Raw genomic sequence first — 12,839 nt, 5'->3', positions numbered from 1 at the left:
AAAAAAGCATTCATCAATCATTCATCTATACAGTATATATAAAAGCCAAATACCACTGACTCACTCATTATAAAATCTCCCGAACCATGAGGACTTGAAATTTGTAATGTAGGTTACTCTTGGCCCATAGATGCTCAAAAAGAAACGGTTTTAAAAATTTCATGGTCTAAGTGCATTCTGTCTGTATGTCTGTCCGCTTTTCACAAGAGACGTACTTAACAGATTTAGATCTGGTTGTTTTCTATGATTTGCTTGAACTTTCTGGTTGATTTAGTAACTTCTCTCATTGCACTAAGTACCATAGTTCGCTTGCAGTACTGATGTATTTATGCAAATAGTGTACAAGAGAGGTCCTCCCTGCATGGAGTTTTCATGTTCTCTGCGTGGGTTTCCTCTGGGTGCTCCGGTTTCTTCCTACAGTCCAAAGACATGTAGGTTAGGTGCACTGGCGATTCTAAATTGTCCCTGGTGTGTGCTTGGTGTATGTGTGTGTGCGCGTCCTGCGGTGGGCTGGCGCCCTGCCCAGGGTTTGTTTCCTGCCTCGCGCCCTGTGTTGGCTGGGATTGGCTCCAGTGGACCCGTGACCCTGTAGTTAGGATATAGCGGGTTGGATGATGGATGGATGGATGTACAAGAGAGTGGCCTTCCTCATTCACGCACGTAGTTGATCTACAACTCGCCATGTGTTGGAGTGCACCTCGCCTCCGCTTATCTAGTGATACCTTTTTGTTCAACAGAATGATCATCTACAGATTGTTAAGGAGTAACGTTTGACATTTTTGAGAGAGAGATCAGAGCTACGTGTGTTTTCGAGGGTATCTGCTGATTGCCAGAGATATCACTGCCAGTCAGAGCTGAACACGATCAGATATAATGCCAATGTCTATTGATTTTTAAAATTTGTCTTGTTTTATTACTATGTGGGCACAGTCATGGGGTACAGCTAGTCAAATTATAAATGCTTTAAGAAAAGCTGTTTATTTCTTTGTTTATGAATTTTTGAGAGGATTTTATTAATCTTCAGTATACGTACCATACTTGGAGAGCTTAATATAAACTTATTCAAACATGTCTGTTAATTAATTGAATGCCCCTGTTTAGCAGGGACGAGTTCAACACCATTTTATACACGTTTCTTGCTGATGACCACAGGCAATAAGTGAATGAATCATATAACTTATTCCTACAAACTATGTGTATGGCTGATTGAGGTTTGGAATGGTTTACTATCCACATTTGTATACAAAAGGGGCATCGCAGGCACAAACGGTATAGCCATTAGGCCTGGATAAAAATATTGATTTTAGGATTAATCATTATTTTTTGCTTAAACAATTTAATATTGATTCTTAAAGTCTTAAGATTGATCTTGTAAATCTCTGTCCTTCTCTAATAGCCATCACTTTTCAAAAGACAGTAGGTGATAGCAAGCACAAAGGCATTGCATGTCATAATGTACTCCATGCAATTACTTTTCATTTTTGTATCAAGACATCAAAAAGGGCGTGATTGTTTGCTTTATTTGGTAGATTGAACTCATCTCTATACTGCTGAACTTGTATTCCATTGTCTCCCTCTACTGCTGTCTTGTTTCTTGAATATTGGCATGCACATTTTATATTCTGGTTAGCATCAGGCTATGCAAACACAAACAGTCTTCTTACCGGTAAAGTGCTCAGTTCCACATGGCCAGCCTTAACATTATGAAATAAATCCGAGACACACACTCAAAGTAACTAATATTGCAATTCTTGCGTACTAAACGTGATATTATCTCTTCTGTCTAGTTGCATGAAAACAGCATTACAATTTAACTGGAAATGCAAATTTCAAAGAAGTCTTGTGCAAAATATACTAAAAGTGCAAATATAAAAGACAGCTGAATCCACTTTTATTTTACTGCCAAAACTCAGGCATAATTTCTCCTTTATCTGTTAAGTAGAATTTGAGGACTTGTACTGTGAGATGAAGACATGAACTGTTACAACTCCACAACCTACACTACATGCTTTTCCCATTATTAACTAAAAATATACAATACTTATGAGAAAATTACAGTGCATACAGTATATGTTAGGCACATGCTTACAATTCTTCCCCACCACCTTTCTCAGGATAAAGTGTGTTTAGAAACGGGTGCATAGATGGATAGTTACAATTAGTAAATACCTGAAAACAATACATTAATAAAACAATAAATGAGCATCAGCATATGGTAATGTGATATGTAGGCAGAAAAGCTATTATATTTCACGCCAGAAATATTGGTAGGACCCATTCTAGAAGACAGCTCTGGACATAAGACACATCCGTAGTGTGCTATTTTGGCCAAAAATATATTTATGGATTAATAATGGGGAACATTTTCAGAGATTGTTTAGACCTGGTTGTTATGCATGAGGAGTGTTATGTTCATGCTGGAAAATAAAATTTTTTACCTTAGGACGAGATTCACGTGGGGCGCAGTGGTAGTATTGCTGCCTCGCAGTAAGGATATCCTCTCTGCGTTAACTTTGCATGTTCTCCCTGTGTCTGTGTGTTTCCTCTGGGTGTTCGGATTTCCTCATATTGTCCAAAGACATGCGTGTTAAGTGAATTGGCAATGCTAAACTGTCCATAGTGTGTGGTTCGTGTTTGTGTATGTGTGTTCTCCCTGTGATGAACTGGTACTTTGTCTAAGGCTTATTTCCTTTCTACGGCCTATGCTAGCTGATAGGATCCAGTACCCCTGCAACCTTTGTCTGGATTAAGTGGGGTAGAAAATGACATGACTTGGCAAAATTGACCCTATATAAAGTAGATGAGATTAGTTACTTTTTACTTTTACTCCACACATTCCCATGACATAGGCAATATTGACAGTTACCACAAGCACACCTTTGTGACAGTGGTGCATAGACAGAATGCCAGCCTACCTTGCTTCCACCAGCATGATATTCATGATGTCCTTTAGCGCATGCATTTTCCAAGGGCCACTTATTCGTGATAAAGTCACCAACGTCTTCCTCAGTATGAATAGGTGCAGGAAAACAACATTCTCTGGTGAGCACACCAGTCTAAGAATGGGAGCACACAAGAACAGGCACACATGCCTCACTTCTATTGTAACAACCTCATTTCTGTATGTTCTACTCTGGGGTTCATAGCTTTCTCCCATGTTTTACAACATCCGTCAAATAATGAAAAAAATAAAGTGAACAATAATCTGTCTTAAAATAATTTAAATGAAAGCTTGTATTTGTATTTCTTGTAACACTTAAATTTTAGAAGGTAAGCTTTGCTATATGAAGTTCTGAGGAGATGCATTTGCTTTGATTATTTTTCATCTGAATGTAATTTTTTATCTTTAGTGTTTGGTTTTGATATTTGCTGTTTTCTGTACTCTCTCAATGACCTTGAACATTTTGTTGAAAACATATTATCTGTTTTACAATACGGTTTGAAAACAGAACCCCAAAGGAAGTACAGTTACATGCCTAATCCTATATAATTCACTTGAAGCAGAACTAAGCCTGACTTTTTGAAAACATGTCTTGCTTTATTTAGTATGCTGAGCCCGCTTCTAAACCTGTAATGAAATAACCTTTCTTTGGAAAACATTGTGACTTAAGCAATTCTGTATGCTTCATCTTTTCTAGTGTTGACATTCCTATAATTTGCTTTTCCCCATTTCTTGTGAATTTTTAAGGAATTCTCAAAGTACATTCTTCCATTTAATTAAACATTCTTTTATCTTCACCTACAGCATGTATTTTAGCAAGTTTTTTCTGTCTTTTTGTAAGGCTGTTAAAAGTGTTATAAAATGTAACAATTTAATGAGAAACAAAAGATGACACATATAGGAATGATATAGGATCCAAAGTGCTGTAGACTGCTAAGAAGAATGGTACATAAAAATTATATGAAACATTTTTACTTTGCTTAAATGCATACATTGAAAGAAATTAAATCTTATATTAAGGGCATTGTTAAACTCTACCAAGAAATGAACGATTGAGACTGCATTAATTTTAATTTAAACTGTGTTTCATTTTGCCAGTCTCTTTGTTTAAATTGAATACCATTACTTTTTCCACATTTTCTAGTTCCCTTTTAAAATTTAAATGTAAAGTAGAAAGTTTTCAGGGCAGCAGAATATGTGGACTATCAACTGCATGAACACCGTTGGGAAAAGGTAATTGATAATAAACTTTTACAGAACATGTCATTGACTTGATAAAAGATGAACAAAGTAATGTTGCTCCTGTTTCATGAGAACAGTAAGGATGCAGGCCAAAACAGAAGGAGGGTGATGAAGAAGAATGGACAAAGCAAGACAGACCAGAAGAAATGAGGAGTGGAACTGCAGGTTGGAGCAAAGGTTTAAACTGAGTAGCAACAGCAGTGAGGAGACTGTGAAAAGAGTGAAGCAAATGAGTAGGTGGGCAGCAGTATGCTGGGTGATTCTCAGTCACAGAGTAGTGGCAAGGGAGCCATTCAAGCAGGATGATGCAGTCGTCTTACCTAGAGAGAACAGGGGTCTGAACAAAAAACTGAGTGTCAGTGTTAGTGAGGAAGGGTTCAGTCTATTAGATATTGTGGAGGAACAATCTATGCAAATTATAACAATCTATCTGATAGCTTACAGTCACACTTAGAACAACCAGGAGTAGCTACACTCCTGAACAATGAGTGACATTTAAAAAGGCCAGACCACCAAGGTACTTTCATTTTGCTTGCTTTCTCTGCCTCTCTCTCAAATGAGGATATATCTGTTACCCCCTCCTGGCCCGGAGAGGTGGTGTTGGGTTCTGGTCATACTGTTGAGGCAGCGAGGCAACATTCTCAGATATTCAGTATTTATTATTGTAAGTCAGGCTGTTTGCCTTTATTGTTTATTATGACAAGAGGTAAAGGAGTTCCCCACCCAAAAATGATATACAGTATATTTTTATATGTTACTTACTTAAGTATTTTTGTAGTGACGTATGAGAAAAAAATGTAATCTCAAAGTTTGTGTCAGAACAGTACCTACTGGTGACCGATGCCAGAGAACACCAAACAATATCAAAAATCTCCATGAAAAAAATATCACGTTACTCATGTTGCATAAGCCACATATCTAGTCACCTAGTTATTTGCTCACAGCAGGCAAAAGGCACATATTTTTTGCTAAAATATCTCTCTATTATATAAAAAAAATCCTTTGACGCAACAAGACTTTTTGGAGACGAGACTTTTTGGAAGGGAGATTTTTTCAAGTCATGCCCTCCGCTCAAACATTTTCAAACAAGACCATGGTTCTCTCAGCTGTCATTCGTGTGAATGCTTTTGTCAGACGCACTTCTTGCGCTCTCAGCTCTTATACATTTTAACGTTTTCCTCACTTTAAGTTCCCAATTAAAGAAGACATATTATGTCCAAATCTTATTGAAGTATTTCATCACGAAGGGTTATCAACATAAAAGATGAGTACATGCACAATCTTAGCACAGAGAAACAAATTAACGCCAAAACTGTCGATCAGTTACACTTCAAACTCATTAAATGTGTCCAAAAATGTCGAACGGTTACACGGCAAATTGGTTAAATGCATATCAATAGACTATGCTGGAACAGTTGGTGGTGATCATGTGGAAGATGAAAACAACAACTTACAATATCATGAAGAATATCTACAACTGTTAACAACGTCTGGTCTTACAACACACAAATTACTGTAGAAAGAAGGATGTATCCAAGAAAGGTAATGTAGTACATCTTCTGCAGATAACATTAGACTACAAAGGAAATCTTGATATGCCATTCGTATTAAAACATTAACAGTTTGCAGTTAGAATAGCTTTTACAAAGACAATTAACAAATCATAGAGCCAAACATTTGAAAAAGTCATTTTATTTATTAGAGAGAAAGAAACAAAATTCAATCACGGACAGTTATACATTGCGTTGATGCATATGTAACAATTCCCATGAAAATAAAAATCTGTTTAAATTGTACATCCGCATCCCCATATGCTAGCTACAGGACCGCAAAGAGGCTAGCATATAGCACAGGCCGGGGGTGTTGGCGTGCGAAAAGAGTAGGGCACGAGGCCCCCTAGTTTTTAAATAACTCCTGAATAGGAAATTTGTCTAAAAACAGGACACCTCTTCCACATAGAATCACACTTCTGAATTGAAGACCCACCTCTTCCCCTCATTCACTGGTACAGAATCCAGTCCTCGAACGTCTTCATTATTTGTTATTGTCCACCATTACACCCCATTGGCTCCTGTTATGTCAGAAACATTGTTATCTCCATTCTGCATGAGATTAAATTTTTTTCTCAGCCTTCACTACAAACTAGAAGGGGTAAGTAACTTATAAAAAAGACCATGAAATGCTTTGTTTCATCTATCGATTCTTTAACTGAGCTCGATTTTTCAGTTTTAGTATTAGAGTGAGTGAGAAACTAACCCAGTAGCCTCAAGTCCAACACAGGAGCCAATCCAATACTGAATATCAGAAGACGCACCCACTCATATTTGCCCAAGTTTGAATGACTGGCGATTTTGGGTGACATGAACACAGGGTAAACGTGCAAAATCTGCGCCAATCAAGGAAAGAATATGCCGCTGTAAACACTACACTACAGTTTCCATTTTGACATATACGTAACGGAAGTATCCCATTGGCGACTTTTAAGGGAAAATTTTCTGTGAGGTTAGCAATATGTCTGTCTCACTGGGATTAGGAGGCAGCGGCTTTAACATCAATCTTTCTGACAGCCACACAGTGCAGATCGAAGTATTTAAATGAGTCAATGTTAATTAAAAACCCACAAAATTTCCAGCAAGCACTTAAATGTATAATTAATGGATGCATCTGGTTAGCTGTCAACAGCCAGGTGCCTGGGAGAGGTTCAAATACACAGGGTGCCAGACTGGTTTTTGAAGTCTGGAAGAAAAGGCAAGCAGATGAATGAGTTTTCAGTTTAGGTTTATTTTGTGCATTTATGTTTTATATGTCTTTTGTCATCCTCATTTAAGTGTAGCTTGCAAATAACCCTAGATCCACCAAAATGATTATCCATAAATACACAGAACAAAGCCTGTGTTAAAACACATTTCCTTTTACTTTCTATCCAATACCTAAGTATTAAATGTTTAGGACTAGGTAAATGCAATACACAGTATGAGCACTGCAGAATTGGTTTACCATATCTTACAGCCTAAGTAAAACCCTGTTTTAATCAATAGTCAATACTCAAAATAACAAGTTTGTATGAACATTTTAAATTGTCCATAAGTTCTCAACAGATCACTAGTAAGCAAAATTGATATTATATACTTTAAATGCGTAATAAACTTCGGTAAACTACATGTTGTAATATAGATTGGACTGGCCCTTAGTGTCTTCACAGCTCAGCCCCCACATGGGATCAAACCCTAACCTTCATACTGTTAGCCTGGCTGCAGACCAGATACTATTGAGCTAATCGGCTAAACTAAAGAGGATCTTCTGTAACGCGGGTGGCTAGGATCTTTGTCATCTGCTACACATATATGCTTAAGCTGGGTACCTTATAAAGTTGTTTTTATGCAAAATCTATAATGCACATTGGAAAAAGTAAGCTTTGGATGCAATCATTATTATTGTTGTTATTGTACAAAAGTGTTTGGCTCACAGTTTCATCCAAGGTAACATACTTGATCAGAATAGAACACAACTGTTTACGTACTTTTCACAGTCGCTGATCAGGTGGGTTAAGCGTCTTCCATAGGGTTGCACATTGTCTCTTTGCCGGTTTAATAGCCCATTTCTGGGTTTTGTTGGCTGGTTGCTCCCTTCCAAAGGGCCGGGCGCTCTTCTTGATGCCAACCTCTTTTAGACGGACAGTCGAGTCAGAAGGAATTGAACCAGCAACCTTATGATTTTGTCTGAAGAAAAACAACTTTTTAGATAAGATCATTTTTCTGTGTGGCTCATTTTTAATTCTAAAAATACTTACAAATTATTGATGAGAGAAAGATTTTTTCTTTGCTTCAAAAAACAGACTTTCTTCTTTAGTTTTTCTTTTTATGTTGCAGGGTTTTATTACTTTTATTTTGTCTATGGATATTTAGAAATTCTGCTGCACATGGCTGGAAATGAAAGAAAAAACTGTGGCCAATATTGACGTATTTTATGTTTACTTGGAGTAGTGTATTTACAGTGCTTATTTAATGTGACTGCTGGTACTCAGGAAACTATGAGGCAGGACTACAGATAACATTTTGGTTCTGTACATTACCACAATGAATTTTAAATAAAAAAAATGCAGATGCAGTTGAAGTGCAGATTTTCAGCTTTAATTCAGTGGGGTGAACAAAAAGATTGCATAAAAATGTGAGGACAAAAAAAAACTGAGAACAGCAAGAGCATCAGAGACAGTATTCTACTGTACACTCTTTTTGGAAATGAGCTTGTAGCACAGGAAAGGGAAAGTCAGGGGGACCACTCTTTCCAGAGATGCCCTTGCTGGGACATATGCAGTTAGGTCCATAAATATTTGGACAGAGACAACTTTTTTCTAATTTTGGTTCTGTACCTTACCACAATGAATTTTAAATGAAACAACTCAGATTCTGTTGAAGTGCAGACTTTCAGCTTTAATTCAGTGGGGTGAACAAAACGATTGCATAAAAATGTGAGGCAACTTAAGCATTTTTTTAACACAATCCCTTCATTTCAGGGGCTCAAAAGTAATTGGACAAATTAAATAACTGGAAATAAAATGTTCATTTCTGATACTTGGTTCAAAACCCTTTGCTGGCAATGACAGCCTGAAGTCTTGAACTCATAGACATCATCAGATGCTGGGTTTCCTCCTTTTTAATGCTCTGCCAGGCCTTTACTGCAGCGGCTTTACTTTCAGTTGCTGTTTGTTTGTAGGCCTTTCTGTCCGAAGTTTAGTCTTCAACAGGTGAAATGCACGCTCAATTGGGTTAATATCAGGTGACTGACTTGGCCATTCAAGAATTTTCCACTTCTTTACTTTAATAAACTCCTGGGTTGCTTTGGCTGTATGTTTTAGGTCATTGTCCATCTGTATCATGAAACGCCGCCCAGTCAATTTGACTGCATTTAACTGGATTTGAGCAGACGGTATGTCTCTGAACACCTCAGAATTCATTTGGCTGCTTCTGTCCTGTGTCACATCATCAATAAACACTAGTGTCCCATTGCCACTGGCAGCCATGCACGCCCAAGCCATCACATTGACTCCACCGTGTTTCACAGATGATGTGCTATGCTTTGGATAATGAGCTGTTCCACGCCTTCTCCATACTTTTTTCTTGCCATCATTCTGGTAGAGGTTGATCTTGGTTTCATCTGTCCAAAGAATGTTTTTCCAGAACTGTGCTGGCTTTTTTAGGTGTTCTTTAGCAAAGTCCAATCTAGCCTTTCTATTCTTGAGGCTTATGAGTGGCTTGCACGTTGCAGTGCACCCTCTGTATTTACTTTCATGCAGTCTTCTCTTTATGGTAGACTTGGATATTGATACGCCTGCCCCCCGGAGAGTGTTGTTCACTTGGTTGGCTGTTGTGAAGGGGTTTCTCTTCACCATGGAAATGGTTCTGCGATCATCCACCACTGTTGTCTTCCGAGGACGTCCAGGTCTTTTTTGCGTTGCTGAGTTCACCAGTGCTTGCTTTCTTTCTCAGGATGTACAAAACTGTAGATTTTGCCACTCGTAATATTGTATCAATTTCTCGGATGGGTTTTTTCTGTTTTCGCAGCTTAAGGATGGCTTCTTTCACCTGCATGGAGAGCTCCTTTGACCGCATGTTGTCTGTTCACAGCAAAATCTTCCACATGCAAGCACCACACCTCAAATCAACTCCAGGCCTTTTATCTGCTTAATTGATATGGACATTACGACAGACTTGCCCACACCTGCCCATGAAATAGCCTTTGAGTCAATTGTCCAATTACTTTTGAGCCCCTGAAATGAAGGGATTGTGTTAAAAAAATGCTTAAGTTGCCTCACATTTTTATGCAATCGCTTTGTTCACCCCAATGAATTAAAGCTGAAAGTCTGCACTTCAACAGAATCTGAGTTGTTTCATTTAAAATTCATTGTGGTAATGTACAGAACCAATATTAGAAAAAAGTTGTCTCTGTCCAAATATTTATGGACCTAATTGTATATGTCCCAGCAAGGGCATCTCTGGAAAGAGTGGTCCCCCTGACTTTCCCTTTCCTGTGCTACAAGCTCATTTCCAAAAAGAGTGTACAGTAGAATACTGTCTCTGATGCTCTTGCTGTTCTCAGTTTTTTAGTGGTTCAATTTCAGCTCCCTGAGTGTTCAGCTTGAGGATGAAGAGTGAACTGTGATGACATTAAAAAGCAGAGATGCTAATTAGAGATTTAAGGGTGAATCATTAGAATGTATCAATGGGATATTCTTACGTCTAGTAGACAACATTTTAAAATTTTTCTAACCAATGCTTTAATCTAGAGATGTGGAAATCATATGTAAACAGTAATAACTGCCTAGGTGGAAATACAGTAGTATAAACACTAGCCAGTGTTTCTCAACCTTTCTGGTGTCGTGACCCATTTTTGTCAATGGTAATGTCTTCATGACCCATCAAGGAGCAGGGTCCCCATTAGTGAACCAAGCACAATCGCCAGAGCAGCAACACAATGTGCAACCCACTAATGACACACCGCAACACAAAACTTTTATAAAAAAATAGCAACTTTGCGACCCACAGGCGGCAGCCCACAACTCACTCTGTGGTTGAGAAACACTGCACTAAACCAAAGGTTTAAAATAAAGGATTAAAAATAAGAATAGTTAAAGGGTTTTGATGGCTAAAGATAGAGTGGTGGATGCGAGGCTAAGCATCTGCGCTGATATCTGGAAGGTTGCTGGCTCAAATTTCATTACTGCCATAAAGGATCCTACTCAGTTGGGCCCTTGAGTAAATCCTTAACCTTAAAATGGCTCCAATCTGCTGTACATTGGCCGACCCGGCACTCTGACCTCCAAAGGTTGCACAAAAGGACTATTTCCCCTTGGGGGATTAATGAAGTGTACGAAATATTGCATATTGGTTTTTTTCACCTGCTGTTAAGTAGTGCTGTCTTTAGAGAAAATATTGCTGGCTAGAAAATGCTGTAATAAAATCCAGATTCCTTCCCAGTCTTTATTACTTTTCTTTTGGAGTGGTTTGTCTCAGGGAATTTTTCACATTTCTAAATTGCCCCAGTGTATCCGAGGCTGTTATTGCTTGTAATGATCCATTTCTTTTGCTGCACTCCTGATTATCTGCATGTAATTGGTTCTTAGGGACCCCTTCCAAATTATACTGCAGGAAACATTTATAATTCTGGTGCTAATGATGCATAACTAGAAATATCATAAAGTATTTTTTGAATTTATTAAAAAGAGAGACATGGGAGTGAAATGCAAGCACGTCACTATCTGCTCTTTATAACTCTCAGAAATTAAGCTCCAGCAGAAATCACATCATTTTATCTCTTTTGCATCTTTCTCTTAACAAATGTGGTTTAATGGTATATTTCATGGTGAAAGAGTACTTTTCATATGATTTAGTTGTGACGTGTGGTGTGTAAAATTTGAGTTAATATGTATTAGTTAACAGGAGTAGAAATTGTTAGTGATCATATTAAATTATTCTAAGCCATCTTCTTAGATCGTAATGTAACCTTCTAATTGCCCTTCCTCACTATAGGACCTTTCAAACTCCCTCACCTTATAGTGACACCACCAAGTGAAACAGAACATGAAAACGCTGGAATATCAGCAATCTACAAGCATATGCTAGTGCCCCCTAATGTTTCAACAGCATACTCTGGCTTCACAGGTGGGGGAATTTTTTTCAGGTTTCGATTTGCACTGCATCATCATCATCATCATCATCGTCGTCGTCATCTTGACCATATTCTGGGTGCTCACAATGGCTTTCCTGTGCCGTGATTTCTATTTGTGCCATATGGAGATGTTCTACAGTTGATTCAGGAAGTATTCAGACCACTTCACCTTCTGCACACTTTATTGTGTTGCAGACTTATTTTTAAATAAATAAATTTGCCATTTTTGCCCATCCATCTACACTCAGTGACTTATAATGACAAAGTGAAAAGATGTTTTCAGAAAGGTTTAAAAATTCATTAAAAATAAAAAAACTGAAATCTCTCACTTTTATAAGTATTCATCTCCCCCCTTACATACTCCAAATTGTGGTCAGGTGCATCCTGTTTGCTTTACTTCTTCTTGAGATGTGTGTAGGACTTGATTGGAGTTTACCTGGGGTAAAATAAACACATTAGAAAGGCACACACCTGTGTATGTAAGGTCCACAATTCCTTACATGAAGTCCCAGGAACTTTCTGTAGACCTCTACTATCAAATTGTGGCAAGGGGATAAAATCATTTGTAAAGCTTTGAGTGTTCCCAGAAGCTCAGTGGCCTCAATAATTGTGAAATGGGAGAAGTTTGGAACCACCAGGACTCTTCCTATAATTAGCTGTCTGCCCAAACTGAGCAACTGGACAAGAAAGACCTTGGTCAGGTAGATGACCAAGAACTCAATTGTCACTCAAACAAAGCTTCAGAAGTCCTCTGTTGTGATGGAAGAACCTGTCAGAAGTTTGTAGAGTTTAAAGAACTCGGAGAGCATGAGGAAAAAGATCCCATGGTCTAATGAGACATATATTCAACTGTTTGAACTCCAAGTACTATGTCTGGTGAAGACCAAACACTACTCATCACCTCTCTAATACTATCCCTATGGTGAAGCATAGTAATGGTCATGGTTGCACTTTGGGAGGATTTCCTTAGTCGCAAGGACAACGGGAATGA

General features: G+C 38.1%; 1 protein-coding gene across 4 annotated transcripts in view; it reads left to right on the top strand.

Moving 5' to 3' along the window:
* radil (Ras association and DIL domains) overlaps nt 1-12,839 on the top strand; it is a 101,062-nt gene that overhangs the window by 17,576 nt on the left and 70,647 nt on the right. For 3 of the 4 annotated variants that reach the window (XM_039774022.1, XM_039774023.1, XM_039774021.1), the window contains exon 4: nt 11,710-11,841. The exons of the other annotated variant lie outside the window; for it this stretch is intronic. In XM_039774022.1, coding sequence (XP_039629956.1) covers nt 11,710-11,841 — 132 coding nt within the window. The remainder of the gene's footprint in view (nt 1-11,709; nt 11,842-12,839) is intronic. 4 annotated transcript variants of the gene reach the window in all.

The sequence above is a fragment of the Polypterus senegalus genome, chromosome 13, assembly GCF_016835505.1.
Source record: "Polypterus senegalus isolate Bchr_013 chromosome 13, ASM1683550v1, whole genome shotgun sequence".
Lineage (NCBI taxonomy): Eukaryota > Metazoa > Chordata > Cladistia > Polypteriformes > Polypteridae > Polypterus > Polypterus senegalus.
The sequence above is the reverse complement of the archived record's forward strand: the minus strand, read 5'-3'. Positions and strand labels throughout refer to the sequence as shown.